Here is an 18,513-nt window from a genome sequence, read left to right on the forward strand (position 1 = left end):
GTGCTGCAGTAAACATACATGTGCATGTGTCTTTATAGCAGCATGATTTATAATCCTTTGGGTATACACCCAGTAATGGGATGGCTGGGTCAAATGGTATTTCTAGTTCTAGATCCTTGAGGAATCGCCACACTGTTTTCCACAATGGTTGAACTAGTTTACAGTCCCACCAACAGTGTAAAAGTGTTCCTATTTCTCCACATCCTCTCCAGCACCTATTGTTTTCTGATTTTTTAATGATTGCCATTCTAACTGGTGTGAGATGGTATCTCATTGTGGTTTTGATTTGCATTTCTCTGATGGCCAGTGATGATGAGCATTTTTTCATGTGTCTGTTGGCTGTATGAATGTCTTCTTTTGAGAAGCGTCTGTTCATATCCTTTGCCCACTTTTTGACGGGGTTGTTTGCTTTTTCCTTGTAAATTTTTTAATTCTTTGTAGGTTCTGGATATTAGCCCTTTGTCAGATGAGTAGATTGCAAGAATTTTCTCCCATCATGTAGGTTGCCTGTTCACTCTGGTGGTAGTTTCTTTTGCTGTGCAGAAGCTCTTTAATTTAATTAGATCCCGTTTGTCAATTTTGACTTTTGTTGCCATTGCTTTTGGTGTTTTAGACATGAAGTCCTTGCCCATGCCTATGTCCTGAATGGTATTACCTAGATTTTCTTCTAGGGTTTTTATGGCTTTAGGTCTAACATTTACATCTCTAATCCATCTTGAATTAATTTTTGTATAAGGAGTAAGGAAAGCATCCAGTTTCAGCTTTCTACTTATGGCTAGCCAATTTTCCCAGCACCATTTATTAAATAGGGAATCCTTTCCCCATTTCTTGTTTTTGTCAGGTTTGTCAAAGATCAGATGGCTGTAGATGTGTGGTATTATTTCTGAGGGCTCTGTTCTGTTCCATTGGTCTATATCTCTGTTTTTGGTACCAGTACTATGCTGTTTTGGTTACTGTAGCCTTGTACTATAGTTTGAAGTCAGGTAGCGTGATGCCTCCAGCTTTGTCCTTTTGGCTTAGGATTGTCTTGGCAATGCGGGCTCTTTTTTGGTTCCATATGAACTTTAAAGTTTTTTCCAATTATGTGAAAATAGTCATTGGTAGCTTAATGGGGATGGCATTGAATCTATAAATTACCTTGGGCAGTATGGCCATTTTCACAATATTGATTCTTTCTTTCCATGAGCATGGTATGTTCTTCCATTTGTTTGTGTCCTCTTTTATTTCACTGAGCAGTGGTTTGTAGTTCTCCTTGAAGAGGTCCTTTACATCCCTTGTAAGTTGGATTCCTAGGTATTTTATTCTCTTTGAAGCTATTGTGAATGGGAGTTCATTCATGATTTGGCTCTCTGTCTGTTACTGGTGTATAAGAATGCTTGTGATTTTTGCGCATTGATTTTGTATCCTGAGACTTTGCTGAAGTTTCTTATCAGCTTAAGGAGATTTTGGGCTGAGACAATGGGGTTTGCTAAATATACAATCATGTCATCTGCAAACAGGGACAATTTGACTTCTTTTCCTAACTGAATACCCTTGATTTCTTTCTCTTGCCTGATTGCCCTAGCCAGAACTTCCAACACTATGTTGAATAGGAGTGGTGAGAGAGGGCATCCCTGTCTTGTGCCAGTTTTCAAAGGGAATGCTTCCAGTTTTTGCCCATTCAGTATGATATTGGCTGTGGGTTTGTCATAAATAGCTCTTATTATTTTGAGATACATTCCATCAATACCGAATTTATTGAGAGTTTTTAGCATGAAGGGCTGTTGAATTTTGTCAAAGGTCTTTTCTGCATCTATTGAGAAAATCGTGTGGTTTTTGTCTTTGGTTCTGTTTATATGCTGGATTACGTTTATTGATTTGCGTATGTTGAACCAGCCTTGCATCCCAGGGATGAATCCCACTGGATCATGATGGATAAACTTTTTGATGTGCTGCTGGATTCGGTTTGCCAGTATTTTATTGAGGATTTTTGCATTGATGTTCATCAGGGATATTGGTCTAAAATTCTCTTTTTTTGTTGTGTCTCTGCCAGGCTTTGGTATCAGGATGATGTTGGCCTCATAAAATGAGTTAGGGAGGATTCCCTCTTTTTCTATTGATTGGAATAGTTTCAGAAGGAATGGTACCAGCTCCTCCTTGTACCCTTGGTAGAATTCTGCTGTGAATCCATCTGGTCCTGGACTTTTTTTTGTTGGTAGGCTATTAATTATTGCCTCAATTTCAGAGCCTGTTGTGGGTCTATTCAGGGATTCAACTTCTTCCTGGTTTAGTCTTGGGAGAGTGTAAGTGTCTAGGAAATTATCCATTTCTTTTAGGTTTTCTAGTTTATTTGCGTAGAGGTGTTTATAGTATTCTCTGATGGTAGTTTGTATTTCTGTGGGGTTGGTGGTGATATCCCCTTTATCATTTTTTATTGCATCTATTTGATTCTTCTCTCTTTTCTTCTTTATTAGTCTTGCTAGCAGTCTATCAATTTTGTTGATCTTTTCAAAAAAACCAGCTCCTGGATTCATTGATTTTTTTTGGAGGGTTTTTTATGTCTCTATCTCCTTCAATTCTGCTCTGATCTTAGTTATTTCTTACCTTCTGCTAGCTTTTGAATGTGTTTGCTCTTGCTTCTCTAGTTCTTTTGTGATGTTAGGGTGTCAATTTTAGATCTTTCCTGCTTTCTCTTATGGGCATTTAGTGCTATAAATTTCCCTCTACACACTGCTTTAAATGTGTCCCAGAGATTCTGGTATGTTGTATCTTTGTTCTCATTGGTTTCAAAGGACATATTTATTTCTGCCTTCATTTCGTTATGTACCCAGTAGTCATTCAGGAGCAGGTTGTTCAGTTTCCATGTAGTTGAGTGGTTTTGATTGAGTTTCTTAGTCCTGAGTTCTAGTTTGATTGCACTGTGGTCGGAGAGACAGTTTGTTATAATTTCTGTTCTTGTACATTTGCTGAGGAGTGCTTTACTTCCAACTATGTGGTCAATTTTGGAATAAGTGCGACGTGGTGCTGAGAAGAATGTATATTCTGTTGATTTGGGGTGGAGAGTTCTGTAGATGTCTATTAGGTCCGCTTGGTGCAGAGTTGAGTTCAATTCCTGGATATCCTTGTTAACTTTCTGTCTCGTTGATCTGTCTAATGTTGACAGTGGGGTGTTGAAGTCTCCCATTTATTGTGTGGGAGTCTAAGTCTCTTTGTAAGTCTCTAAGGACTTGCTTTATGAATCTGGGTGCTCCTGTATTGGGTGCATATATATTTAGGATAGTTAGCTCTTCCTGATGAATTGATCTCTCTACCATTATATAATGGCCTTCTTTGTCTCTTTTGATCTTTGATGGTTTAAAGTTTGTTTTATCAGAGACTAGTATTGCAACCCCTGCTTTTTTTTGTTTTCCATTTGCGTGGTAGATCTTCCTCCATCCCTTTATTTTGAGCGTATGTGTGTCTCTGCATGAGAGATGGGTCTCTGTGCAAACTGATGGGTCTTGACTCTTTATCCAAGTTGCCAGTCTGTGTCTTTTAATTGGAGCATTTAGTCCATTTACATTTAAAGTTAATATTGTTATGTGTGAACTTGATCCTGTCATTATGATATTAGCTGGTTATTTTGCTCGTTAGTTGATGCAGTTTCTTCCTAGCATCAATGGACTTTACATTTTGGCATGTTTTTGCAATGGCTGGTACCGGTTATTCCTTTCCATGTTTAGTGCTTCCTTCAGGATCTCTTATAGGGCAGGCCTGGTGGTGACAAAATCTCTAAGCATTTTCTTGTCTGTAAAGGATTTTATTTCTCCTTCACTCTTGAAACTTAGTTTGGCTGGATATGAAATTCTGGGTTGAAAATTCTTTTCTTTAAGAATGTTGAATATCGGCCCCCACTCTCTTCTGGCTTGTAGAGTTTCTGCCGAGAGATCTGCTGTTAGTCTGATGGGCTTCCCTTTGTGGGTAACCAGACCTTTCTCTCTGGCTGCCCTTAACATTTTTTCCTTCATTTCAACTTTGGTGAATCTGACAAGTATGTGTCTTGGAGTTGCTCTTCTTGAGGAATATCTTTGTGGCGTTCTTTGTATTTCCTGAATTTGAATGTTGGCCTGCCTTACTAGGTTGGGGAAGTCCTCCTGGATGATCTCCTGAAAAGTGTTTTCCAACTTGATTCCATTTTCCCCCTCAGTTTCAGGCACGCCAATCAGACGTAGATTTGGTCTTTTCACATAAACCCATATTTCTTGGAGGGTTTGTTCATTTCTTTTTCCTTTTTTTTCTGTAGACTTCTCGTCTCGCTTCATTTCATTCATTTGATCTTCAATCATTGATACTCTTTCTTCCAGTTGATCAAGTCGATTACTGAAGCTTGTGCATTTGTCACGTAGTTCTCGCGTCATGGTTTTTATCTCTGTCAGTTCGTTTATGGCCTTCTCTGCATTGATTATTCTAGTTATCCATTCTTCCATTCTTTTTTCAAGATTTTTAGTTTCTTTGCACTGGGTATGTAGCTTCTCAGTTGAAAATGCAGAAATCACCCGTCTTCTGTGTCGCTCACGCTGGGAGCTGGAGGCTGGAGCTGTTCCTATTCGGCCATCTTGGGCACCACTATCTTTTCACTAAAATCTTATTTTTGCCTTTTACATCCTGGGGAATGGTAGTTTGAGCTGCCTTTCTGACCGTGTTAGCTGAATGGTTAGCATTTCTAGTAGCTGTGTTCTCTTTAAAGAGGAGTATTTTTCTGTCTACCTTGATAATGGGAAGGAGATTTAAAGCCCTCTTTTGTGGAAGAAAAAATGTCCTTCTTTTATAGAGTGAAATGAAATCTGATCTCTTTCATCTCTTTGGCACCATGACACTTCCTGTGTACAATCATTAAACATTTCACACAAGGGTAGTTCAGGTCACTGATTTTAATTATCGGAGGCGCCATACTGTACAGCCTACAATAACATTAGCATAGTAGAAGATAACGGACATGAGGGAAAGTGACAGAAATAACAGAAGTGGCTAGAAGGTACATAATATAGTGAAAATAGCTATCATCGGGCATCTATTATGTGCCCGGTATAGGATTTAGACATGCCTCACATATGCTACATACAATACCTTACTTAATTCTTACAACAAATAAATGAGGTTGTTAGATGTGGTTTTATTTTTCAGATAAAGAAACTGAGCCTGAGAGATGGTGTTTTGAAGAAGGTTATGAGCCTATTATGAAATAGGGTTTAGCTGGAGTATGGCCCATTCTCTTTTCTCCACATCATGCTGTCTCCCAATAAAGCGAAACAAATGAAAAAGGAAATGATTTGCTGTAAACCAATTGCAAACCACAAGAAACAGTGAATGAAAGGTCACAGGGTGAATTACACAGAGAGTGTTATAAACTTGGCAGGGAGAAATAAAATGTTTTATCATTTCTCTGTATGGCAGAGGGGGAGGAAAAAAATGGAAGGAACAGCAAAAACAATGGTTTCCTGAGGTGATCATAAATGTGCTTCCACAGAAAATGACGTTTCAGAGGAACAGTGGAAATTGAAGAAGCAGGAAGGACTGAATATATGGAAGTGATAGACAAGAATGATTAGGAGACCAGAGAGAGAGAAAAAAGTAATTCAGGTAACCATCATAGCACCGCCTTTCAAACTTTTCTGACTGCAGTCACAGTAAGAAATGCATTTTACGTAGGTACCCAGTTAACAACACTGCGTGTGTGTATGCATGTGTGTGTGTGTGTGTGTGTGTAGTGTTATATATCATTAAAACAAAGGTGCAAAAGCAATTTAGTGAAAAGCGATAGTCTTTTACAAATGGTGCTAAAATAACTGGATATACATATACAAAAATAATTGAACTTCATATCTCTTCTTATATACAAAAATGGACTTGAAACAGGTCACGGACCTATATGTATAAACCTAAAACTATAAAACTTCTAAAAGAAAACATAGGAGAAAATCTTTGTGATCTTAGATTAGACAAAGATTATTTAGACTGGGCACAGTAGCTCATGCTTGAGGCCAGGAGTTGAGACCAACCTGGGCCACATAATGAGATCCCATCTCTACAAAAAATACTTTTTTTGACAAAATAATTTTTAGGTATAACACCTATGGCATGATCCATTAAATAATAAATTAATAAAGTAAATTTTATCAAAATTTAAAACTTCTGCTCTTCACAAGACAATTTCAAAAATGAAACTATAAGCACAGATTAGAAGAAAATATTTGCAAGGTACATATCTGATAAAGGACTTGTATTCAGAGCATATAAAATACTCTTGGTCTAATATCCAGCATCTATAAGGAACAGAAACAAATTTACAAGAAAAAAACCAAACAACCCCATTAAAAAGTGGGCAAGTGACAAGAATACTTTTCTAAAGAAGACATACATGTGTCCAAGAAGCATATGAAAAAAAGCTCAATATCACTGATCATTAGAGAAATGCAAATCAAAACCACAATAAGATACTATGTAACACCAGTCAGAATCGCTATCATTAAAAAGTCAAAAAATAACAGATGCTGGCAAGGTTGCAGAGAAAAGGGAACACTTGTTGGTTGGAGTGTAAATTAGTTCAACCATTGTGGAAAGCAGGGTGGCACTTCCTCAAAGAGCTAAAAACAGAACTGCAATTTGATGCAGCAATCCCATTACTGGGTATAAAACCAGTGGAATATAAATTAGTATATCATAAAGACACGTGCACACAAATGTTCATTGCAGCACCACTCACAATAGCAAAGACATGGAATCAACCTAAATGCCCATTAATGATAGATTGAATAAAGAAAACATGGTGCATATACAACATGGAATACTACACAGCCATAAGAAAGAGTGAGATCATGTCTTTTGTGGGAACATGGATGGAACTGGAGGCCATTAGCCTTAGCAAACTAATGCAGGAATAGAAAACCAAATACTGCATGTTCTCACTTATAAATGGGAGCTAAATGATGAGAACTCACGACACAAGGAAGAGAACAACAGCCTACTTGAGGGTAGAGGATGGGAGGAGGGAGAGGAGCAGAAAAAGTAACTATTGGATACTAGGCTTAGTACCTGGGTGACAAAATAATCTGTACAACGAACCCCCATGACATGAGTTTACCTGTATAACAAACTTGCACATGTACCCCCAAACCTAAAATAAAAGTTTTTTAAAAAGCTTAACTCTCAATAAGGAGACGAGACAATTAAGAAATGGGCAAAATATTTGAACACTTCACTAAAGAAAATATATGGATAGCAAATAAGCAAAAGATCCTCTACATGATTAGTCATTGGAGATTGCAAATTAAAACTGCAATGAGGTATCACTACATACCTATTAGAATGCACCAATTAAGAAGACCAAGTGTTGGTAAAGATGTGGAGAAAATAGAACTCTCATACACTGCTAGTGGGAATGTAAAAATGACACAACTACTGTTGAATCAATTTGGAAGTTCCTTTACAAATTTATACATCTACCATATGATCCAGCCGTTGCACTTCTAGTTATTTACCCAAGATAAATGAAAACAAATGTCCATAAAAAGGTTTATACACAAATGTTCATAGCAGTTTTATACAGCCCCAAATTGAAAAGAACCCCAAAGTCCATCAACAGGTAAATGTTACATATCTGTACAATAGAATATTACTCAGCAATTAAAAGGAATAAACTATTGTTACATGTTATAATTCGGATGATCTCAAAATAACTATGCTTAGTGTAAGAAGCCAGACAAGCCGGGCCTGGTGGCTCACTCCTGTAATCCCAGCACTTTGGGAGGCCAAGTTGGGAGGCCAAGTTGGGTGATAGGAGTTTGAGACCAGCCTGGCCAACATGGTGAAACCAAATCTCTACTAAAAATACAAAAACTAGCCAAGTGTGGTGGTCGGCACCTGTAATCTCAGCTACTAGGGAGACTGAGGCAGGAGAATGTTTGAATCCAGGAGGCGGAGGTTGCAGTGAGCGGAGATTGCGCCACTGCACTCCAGCCTGGGCAACCGAGCAAGACTCCCTCTCAAAAAAACAAACAAACAAACAAAAAGAAGCCAGACAAAAGAGGGTGCTTACTGTACGATTTGATGCCATTTCGATCAAATTCTAGAAACCGTAAACTAATCTACAGTAACAGAAAGCAGAAAAGTGATTGCCTAGGTATGGGAAAAATGACAGATATGTTCTTCATCTTAAATGTAGTGAGAATCCATGGATAGAGCTGCTCGATTTCACAAATAAAAACATAGAGTGGCCAGTAAAATTTGAATTTCAGATGAATAAATTTTTTAGTATAAGTATGTACCATGCAAATGTTTGGGACATACTTATACTAAAAATGATTCATTGTTTATCTGAAATCCAAATTTAACTGGGAATTCTGTACTTTAAATCTGACGACCCTGTTCATGTGTGTACATATATGTAAAAATGTACAGATGCATGCTTCAAATATGTGCAATTTATTGTATGTCAATTACATCTCAATACAGCTGGCTTAAAAAAAAAAAAAGAAAGAAATTGAAGTTAACCAAGGAAGATGAAATGACTTTCCCAAGTTCTCTATGCCAATGGCAGCAAGGTCAAAACCAAAATCTTAATTGCCATTTTTCCCTGTTCAAGTGCTCTGTTATACCAAGTAGTTTCTAAAAGAATAAAAAAATTAAAAAAAAAAAGTGTTTATTTACAGGGATGGGAAAATAAATCCTCAAAGTAAGAATATTCAGATAAAGAAATTTAATTTGTAAATCTTTACTCTCATGTGGCTTTACCCACCTACTATTTCACCTGTTTATAAATCCATTTTACAAGCTAAGTGCTGCAGCATAGTGAAATCCGTTTTTGGAATGAATAAGGAGTCACTTTATTTCTGTCTTCTCAATGATCAGGAAGCACAGCCAATTCCCTGGGTGTCTTAAAGTAGAGAAGGGCAAAGGTTTTACAAAAGAGATAGCAAAAAAATGTAAAGATTATCTATCTGTTAATTATGGCTTACTTGCTTTCCACAATTAAATATTTCTCAATAATCCAGATAGCAGGTTCACATGTTTTTCTTACAGCATACTTTTAGCTATTTTCCTTTTATTATGTATTTACAAGGTTGAGAAATGCCACTTACTGGTCTAAATTACCCTGGCCTAAATTGAAGTCACTTACTGCCATCGAGAAATAGACAAGCCCTTCCTAATGTACTGTTTATCTAGGGAATTGCCACATTTCATCCAGGCTAAAAGTGTCATTTTCATAAATTACATTTAACTTGTCTATAATTGTGATGCTCTTTGCTATCAATGCCTACATTTAAAGTGGTAAATTTATTTTCTCTTTTTGAAGCAAAGCTAGTATTAAGTCAATGGTACTTTTTTTTTTTTTTTTTTTTTAGACAGGGTCTCACTCTGTCTCCCAGACTAGAGTGCAGTGGCACGATCTTGGCTCACTGCAGGCTCAAATTCCTGACCTCCTGGGCTCAAGCAATCCTCCAGCCTCAGCCTCTCAAGTAGCTGGGACCACAGGTGGATGCCACACGCCCAGTTAATTTTTACATTTTTTTGTAGAGACAGGGTCTCACTATGTTTCCCAGGCTGGTCTTGAACTCCAGGACTCAAGTGATCCTCCTGTCTTGGCTTTCCAAAGTAGTCATGAGCCACCACGCCTGGCCTTAATGGTACATACGTTTTACAACCCATATTATTATAGAGTGGAGGACTGAGAGCACTATTTCTACCCAGTCCAGTGTTGGTTGTGCTCTGTGGATTACATCATAATTACCATCATTACTCAGAGCAATAAAACAGCAATGCATACCTCTCAGCTCTTTCCAGTGTGGGTAAAACCAGGGCGATTCTTACTTAATGTTATTTCCAATCTATCTGTATAATTTACCGTCTTCCCCACTTTTCTATTTTTTTACTGCGCTGGCAAATCTATTTTATATTCCCATCTTCTCACTGGTCATTTATACAACTCTAATAATGAGAAAACCAATTAACACAAAGGCAGAAATGATATGGGGCCAAACGGACACTGGCAATGTAGAGTCAAGCAAGACTCTCCATTGGGACCTCTTATTGTACAAATAAAAATATGCTCTTTTATGAATCTACAGAATAGTCTGTTTAAATGAAATACTTATTTTTGCAGTTATGTAATCAATTAAGTCTAATAAATAGAGAAGCTTCATTCATATCTAAAATATGCAAGAAGGAGGTGTAAGATAAAAGACAAATATGAAAACTGCTGTAGATCAGGATTTAGTAAACCATGCCTTGCGTGCCAAATCTGGCTTGCCACCTTTTTTTATACAGCTAAAAGTGAGCTTTCACTTTGTAAGTGGTTGAAAAAAATTAAAAGAAAAATCCCAACCCGTGAAAACTATATAAAATTCTAATTTCAGTGTCCATAAATTATGTTTTATTAGAACACAGCCACACTTACTGGTTTACATATTGTCTACTGCAGTGACAGGGTTGAGGAGTTGTGATAGAGATTGTATGTATGACCTGTAGGCCTAAAACATTTAGTATCTGGCCTTTAAAAAAAAATGTGCTGACTTCTGCTCTAGATCAAGGAGTTTGATTATGGAGGCCAGGCACAGTGGCTCATGTCAGTAATCCCAGCACTTTGGGAGGCCGATGTGGGAGGATCACTTGAGGCCAGGAGTTTGACACCAGCCTGGCTAATATAGTAAGTCCTCCATATCTACCAAAAAAATTAAAAAATTAGCCAAGTGTGGAGGCCCATGCCTGTAATCACAACTACTTGGGAGGCTGAGGTGGGAGAATTATTTGAGCCCAGGAGTTCAAGGCTGCAGTGAGTCAGGATTGTGCCACTGCACTCCAGCCAGGGCAACAGAGTGAGACCCTGTCTCTAAACAATAACAACAATTAAAGAGCTTGAATATGGAGGAATACCAATAATTGCCCTCTCCCTTGCATTTTGTGAGGATAGCTTCTGACTGAGCCCCTGGCTTGCCTCCATTTCTTGGTATTGCTTTAGTATAAACCCATATCCTTGGCTGGGTGTGGTGGCTCACACCTGTAATCCCAGCACTTTCGAGGAGGGCAGATTACCTGAGGTCAGGAGCTTGAGACCAGCCTGACCAACATAGTGAAACCCTGTCTCTATTAAAATTACAAAATTAGCTGGGCGTGGTGGTGCATACCTGTAATCCCAGCTACTTCGGAGGCTGAAGCAAGAGAATTGCTGGAGCCCAGGAAGCAGAGGTTGCCATGAGCTGAGATTGTGCCATTGCACTCCAGCCTGGACAACAAGAGCGAAGCTTCATCTCAAAACAAAACAAAACAAAACAAAAGCCATATCCTCAAGTACGATAGTACAAACACCAAACTAATTATGATTTAGCTAGAAATGAAGACCAAAGAGGAGAAAAGAAGTAACTTCAAATAATTTTGTGTGGTCTTAAAAGTAAACTGCACAGCAGCAGTAAAAAGTTGCCTTGTGTCTGTATGTGTGTTTGTGTGTGTTTACTCTGAGGAATGTTTTCCTTTTTGCTTTGTAACTGATTACCCAGAGGCCAGCACACTCTTCTCCCTTTCCAGAGAGCCTCCATTTTTTGTTTGGGTGTCTACCCTGACCTCACATGACTCAGGATGAAATTCTGAATCATCCAAGCCAGTCATCGAAATTCCAGTTTCCTTGCCAGTGCTTGGTTTTAGGAAGAGACGAATGACTCAATCCTGGTGAATAAAATGAGAGAGGAATTTATCTGAGGTTTTCTAGGAAGGGCTTCCCCACTGATTGAACATACACACACCCTCTTGAACATCATTGTATCTGCCTGTGATACCTGAAACCGTGACAGCCTCCTAGGGACCTCCAGGGGAATTTGCCTGAGGTAAGGGGAGGGTGCAGTGCACACAGATGGAAAAGCCTGTGATTCTGAAGACATCATTGAGCTACTGAAGAAAGCAACCCCAGATTCCTCCTCCTGCCTCAGAAAATCTTATTATGGGACATAATTTTCCTTTATTGTTTAATCAATTTTGCAATGGATTTCCTATTACTTACAGCACTCAAATGGATTTTTATTAGTTCTATATATACAAATCTTACTAATTTTTTTCATGAAATATCTAGAGCCTATCTATGTGAATAGTGAGAGTTTCTTATAATAAAATTGACTGTATCATGCACATTTGTGCTAGGAAAATTGCAAGCCAAAATAAAGAAAATGTAATTTATTTGTTATATACTTAGGTTTTCCTTTCAGGAGAGATGAATATGTGGAGAGTCACTTGGTTGCAAAATTTTGTCAAGAGGGTCAGTTTTACTTTTCAACTAAAAGTCCAAGGATGTTTACAAAATTTTTTATTTTGTCTTCTTTCTCTACTAAACAGGAAAACTATGGAATTTTACATTTTTGATTACATCAGCAAATTTAATGAGCGAGCAGTCATTCTTTCAGCAAATATTACTAAGCATTGGCTTGGTGCATTGCACTGTCCAGAATGCAAAAGAGGTTCCAAAGCAAATGAGACATAGTGTGAGTCTCTAATAGGGACTAATAAGGGGTTAACTGTCAAGCAAAGAGACAAGACACATACTCACGAAACGGCTAGGAAACCTCAGCACACAAATGAAATAGATCAAATTGTACTTTAAAGTTTCAGTGAATAATAATGTTTGCCATGAAGGATAGAAAATGTTTTCCTTTTTTTTTTTTTGAGATGGAGTCTCACTCTGTTGCCAGGGTGGAGCGCAGTGGTGTGATCTCGGCTCACTACAAGCTCCACCTCCCGGGTTCAAACGATTCTTCTGCCTCAGCCTCCCAAATAGCTGGGACTATAGGCACATGCCACCACACCCAGCTAATTTTTGTATTTTTAGTAAAGACAGGGTTTCACCATGTAGACCAAGATGGTCTCGATCTGTTGACCTCATGATCCACCTGCCTTGGCATCCCAAAATGCTGGGATTACAGGCGTGAGCCACCACGCCCTGCTCAGCAAATGTTTTCTAAAGGAGGTGAGCATGGTCTTTAGATTGTATGGGAGACCAGAAAAACAGATGCCATGTCATAATGACCTTTGTTCCCACTGAGCCAGTATTGGGCACGTGGTAAGGTGCCAAATATATTATTTAAGGCATCAGTTAAACTATGCATAAGTATCAGGTGAATTCTCTAATTCTTTGTGACTGAATTCCAATTTATAATTTGAGGCATAATTATATCAGTTACCTAATTGACACAATAATCCCAAGAGTTTATTATTGGAAGCAGTTTGATTAGTAACCACTGCCCCTAATGCTTTCAGGTTGTCCACAGGAAAGTTTGACTACAAAAAATAAAAAGAATAATAATGAAGTCCAGGCACAGGGGCTCATGACTGTAATCCCCACACTTTGGGTGTCCAGAGTAGGAGGATCACTTGAGGCCAGGAATTCAAGATCACCCTGGGCAACACAGCAAGACCCTGTCTCTATTAAAAAGAAAAATGAAAAAAATGAGAAAGTTCATCATTTGAGAATAGAACTAAGGTATGTAGCAAGGATGCTTTTGCCTGCTGTTTATTCAGCTCATTCAGAAATTTGACAAACCGAGCCTTTCAGTTCTTTCAATGGTTAGACCCATTGCATAACTGTACCAACTGAATTGAAATGCAGCATTTAAACATTTTCCAGGCCATGAGTCCGTTCTGTGGTAAATGTCAGAATTGGAGAGCCTATTCACATTAGCAGTTGTAGTAATTAATCTCTAGCAGTATCTCCTTTTTTCTTCCCCCTATGTGCACATGTCAGACGTGCCCATTAGAGTTCATTTCATAGGTTCGAATCCCACCACCGTCCTCTGGCCTTTACTTTAGCTTGATTCCCCTGACAAGCCCAGCTGTTCTGCACTGCACATCTTCAAGGGGCAAATTATGCCTATGGTGTCAACAGATTATCAAATATACTTATTGAAACACTCATTTCCACGGTCCACTTGATTCCTTTTGATTTATTTCTTTGATGGGTTTCCATCTGGTCACTGAAATTGAGGACTGACCTCATGAGGCAATATAATCAAATGAAATAATATTCCTGTGAGCTCTCATCCTTCTATCTCTAAGTCTTAAAAATAAATGTAGTGAAAAGCAATTCTTCCTTTGACCTTACACTTAAGTATCTTAACATAAATCCCAGAATAGGAGGGTTTTAAGGCAGTTCTAGAAATTAAGTGGCTTGTTGGAAATTTAAAGAAGTGATTGCCTCTCACCCAATGTGACTTTATATATCTTCAGTCTTATAATGGAACTCTTTAATTCATGTGTTCAATCAACAATTCACTTATTTATTCAACATGCATTTCTTTTGTGGATCTCCTATGTTCAAAGCACAGTGCTGCCCATTAAGAATTAACAGAGATAAATAAGATACAACTCTTATCCTCCAAGAGCTTACAAATGAGGAAGATCCAGTAAATTTGATATAGAAAAGAAGAAGTGAAATTCAATGAAGCTACCATACTACATTGTGCTGAGTGTTTAATTTTGACTTGAGGGGATTAGATATGTTCTCCATAGATGGAAGCATTTGCAATAAGCCTTGTAGGGTTTGGTTTAACAATGAGAAAAGGTTATGGAAGGTATTATGGTCTGATTAAGAAGACACTATTCTGCAATCCTGAGAAATCTGAATGGAAATAAATTCCCAAGCGCTGGAGAAAATTATTTCATGTTTTTAAGGAAAGGAAGTGTTTAATGTTATCTGAGTTTTAAATCACTCTTGACAGCTGTATAGAAGATGGATTAGAAAGGAGAGAAACTAGAGCCAAGACTAGTTAAGGAGGCTGTGGTGATAATCCAGATGATGAAGAATTGTTTATTTCTAGCACCTGCCTCTCAAAGAATGCCAGTTTCATAAAGGCAATGGCCTTTGTTTTTTTCACTGCTATATTCCAAGCACTCAGAACAGTGCCTGACATGTAGTAGCTGTTCATAAGTACGTGTTGAATAAATGAATAAATCAGTGAAAGACAAATGAATGAACTAAATGAGACAATGAAACTGCAGAGAATCCCAGTAATAGCAAAAAACAAAACAAAACAAAAAAAAACCTGGAGAGAAGAGGTGAGAAAGAGACATTTGCTTCAGGGATGGAATTTTCCCCTACTTTATTAACACACATTGTAGTTCGGTACTTTTCTTTCTTTTTTTTTCTTTTTTTAGAGACAGGATCTCACCCTGTTGCCCAGGCTGGAGTGGTGGCATGATCATAGCTCACTGCTACCTCAAACTTCTGGGCTCAAATGAGCCTCCTGAGGAGCTGGGACTACCCGGGCATGCCACAGGCGACTGGCTAATTTAAAATTAGGAGTCCTACACTCCAGTGATCCTCCCTTCTTAGCCTTCCATGGTGCCTGACACACCATGCCCAGCCCTTTCTTCAAGTGTTGGCAAAAGATGAAGTTTGTTGGACTGATGGGACACGCACACACACACACAAACACACATACTTGGATTGCGAAGCATGTACGCTTTTCACCACACCTTCTAAAACGAAGTGCTTTTGACTCAACTCGTGCTATGGTTTCAGTGTGCACACCTCCCCAAATTCAGGTGTTGAAATTTAACGGCCGATGTGATAGGAGTAAGAGGTGGGGCCTTTAAGAGATGATTAGGTCATGAGGGCTCCTCCCTCATGAATGAGATTAAAGCCTTTATAAAGAAGGCTTCAGGAAGCCTCCAGCTTGCTTGTCCTTCCACCCGCTGCCCTGTCGGGACCTGGTGTTCCTCCCCTCCAGAGGATGCAGCAACGACGCACCATCTTCGAAGCAGACAGCAGCCTTTGTCACATGACCTGCCAGCACCTTGATCTTGGACTCCCAGCCTTCATAACTGTATGAAAACAAATTTCTGTTCTTTACAAGTTACTTAGTCTCGGGTATTTTGTTACAGCAGCACAAACCAAGACAGCTGGCAAGTAATAGCTTTTTTCAAAAACTTACTACAGTCCACAGAGCAACTAAGGAACTAACGACAGATAAATATCTACTCTCACATTTACAGTAGGATGCATATAAGTGACCCAGTAGGGAAAAACCATCTATGTTGAAATCAGTTTGGGAAACACTGGGCTATGTAACTGTAAATAGTTTATTTACCATATAAGTCTTATCGGAACTCTGAATATACTTTCATATGCTGTGAATATCTACAAGGCAAATGTAGCAAGCAGTGTTCCCAAGTGCATTTGACTGTAGAGATCCCTCCCACACACACCACCACCTTCATGGTGCACTCATGCGAGCAGCATTGGATGACGTATTTGGGAAAACACTGGTCTGAGTCTGGGCACAGTGGCTCATGTCGGTAATCTCAGCACTTTGGAAGGCCAAGGCAGGAGGTTCACTTGAGGCCAGGAGTTTGAGACCAGCTTGGGCAATAAGACTCCATGTCTACAAATAAAAATAATAATAATTAGCCAAATGTGATGGCCTGCACCTGTAGTCCTAGCTACCCGAGAGGCTGAGTCAGGAGGATCCCTGGAGCCCAGGTGGTCAAGGCTGCAGTGAGCTGGTATTGCATCACTTTACTTCAGCCTGGGTGAAGCAAGGTCCTGTTTCTGAAAAGGGAAAAAAGTATCTTCTGAAGGGTACACCTCAGAGTAAAATAAAATTTAAAAACTGGCTTAAACATACACTGCAATTCCAAAAAGACTAACACAGTTCTTCCATATTTCACTGTTTAGAAGAGATTGCAAAAAGTTCCTTATGACAGAGTTTTGCAAATGAGACCTCAACACCTGTCATATGGAGAGAGAAAACAGGTTTTCATGCTCTGACGATTCTGTGCTTTATCAAGGTAGGTCTATCTAAGTGAAAACCTGAAGCAAATAAAACCGAAGCCACGATGTATTCATCAGGGGAAATTAGCCACTCAGTGAATACTCAATTTTCTTGGGGAGTGATGGTGATTAGGAAGCTGTGAAAACACCTGCTAAAATTGTTTCTGGAAAAACCCTCACATTTTCGGCTTCCTTGGAAAGCTGAGATTCGTTTTCTGAGCACAGTCTTGTTACACGTTTACCATCCTATCAAGAGTACCCGGTCCACGCGTCAGGGGCAGTGGATCAAAGCCCTTGCCCACCTTGCACTTTCTGCAAATACTGAGCTCCCTGATTTAAGAGCAAGATGAAAGGAGCCACAGGAGCCAGAAAGGACTGAGGCAGTGTCACCACAACACAGATTCTCTCTCCAAGGTCTTTGGTTAACTTTTGGAAAAGCAATGAAGTTCCTTCTTTCTGTCCCCAGTCTGCCCATACACGTCTACACTCATTTTGGCTATGGGGTTTTTGAACTTCTTCCTGGGCCAGTAGCTTCATTGTCTTATCTTTCATCAGTAAGCACCATTTCTTACAGAAAGTCTTAGGTCTTTCACATTCACATGATTAACTTTACCAGTTTTAGCAGGGCTTGGTGGCATGTGCCATAGTCCCAGCTACTTGGGAGGTTGAGGCAGGAGAATCATTTGAGCCCAGGAGTTCAAGTCTTTAGAGCATTATTATTGTACCTGTGAATAGCCACTGCACTTCAGCCTGGGCAACATAGCAAGACCCTATCTCTTTTTAAAAAACGCATTTATTTGAGCTAGCTGCAAAAGGTTTTTATTATCTTTTAAGTTCTGGGGTACATGTGCAGAACATGCAGGTTTGTTTACATGTGCCATGGTGGTTTGCTGCACCCATCAGCCCATCATCTACATTATGTATTTCTCCTAATGCTATCCCTCTCCTAGCCCCTCACCCCACAACAGGACCCAATGTATGATATTCCCCTGCCTATGTCCATGTGTTCTCATTGTTCAACTCCCACTTATGAGTGAGAACATGCAGTGTTTGGTTTTCTATTCTTGTGTTAGTTTGCTGAGGATGATGATTTTCAGCTTCATGTCCCTGCAAAGAACATGACCTCATCTTTTTTATGGCTGGGTAGTATTCCATGGTGTATATGTGGCACATTTATCCAGTCTTTCAGTGATGGGCATTTGGGTTGGTTCCAAGTCAGCATTCACTATTCACTGTTCACAATAGTGCCACAATAAACATACGTGTGCATGTGTCTTTATAGTAGAATGATTTATAATCCTTTGGGTATATACCCAGTGATGGGATTGCTGAGTCAAATGGTATTTCTGGTTCTAGATCCTTGAGGAATCACCACGCTGTCTTCCACAATAGTTGAACTAATTTACACTCCCGTCAACAGTATAAAAGCATTCCTATTTCTCCACATCCTCTCCAGCATCTGTTGTTTCCTGACTTTTTAATGATTGCCATTCTAACTGGGGTGAGATGGTATCTCACTGTGGTTTTGATTTGCATTTCTCTAATGACCAGTGATAACGAACTTTTTTTCGTATGTTTGTTGGCTGCATAAATGTCTGGGAGAAGTGCCTGTTCATATCCTTCACCCGCTTTTTGATAAGGTGTGTTTTTCTTGTAAATTTAAGTTCTTTGTAGATTCTGGATATTAGCCCTTTGTCAGATGGATAGAAAACATAATTTTCTCCCATTCTGTAGGTTGCCTGTTCACTCTG

General features: G+C 39.0%; 1 protein-coding gene across 2 annotated transcripts in view; it reads left to right on the plus strand.

The window, feature by feature from the left end:
- The window catches only part of SPMIP2 (sperm microtubule inner protein 2), a 132,677-nt gene that overhangs the window by 32,720 nt on the left and 81,444 nt on the right, over positions 1 to 18,513 (plus strand). The window contains exon 1 of one of the 2 annotated variants that reach the window (XM_071092885.1): positions 16,674 to 16,779. The exons of the other annotated variant lie outside the window; for it this stretch is intronic. Within the exon in view, the coding sequence (XP_070948986.1) occupies positions 16,728 to 16,779 (52 nt within the window). The 5' untranslated portion in view covers positions 16,674 to 16,727. Of the gene's footprint in view, positions 1 to 16,673; positions 16,780 to 18,513 lie in introns of those variants that run through there. 2 annotated transcript variants of the gene reach the window in all.

Source organism: Macaca nemestrina, chromosome 3 (assembly GCF_043159975.1).
Source record: "Macaca nemestrina isolate mMacNem1 chromosome 3, mMacNem.hap1, whole genome shotgun sequence".
NCBI classification, from domain to species: domain Eukaryota; kingdom Metazoa; phylum Chordata; class Mammalia; order Primates; family Cercopithecidae; genus Macaca; species Macaca nemestrina.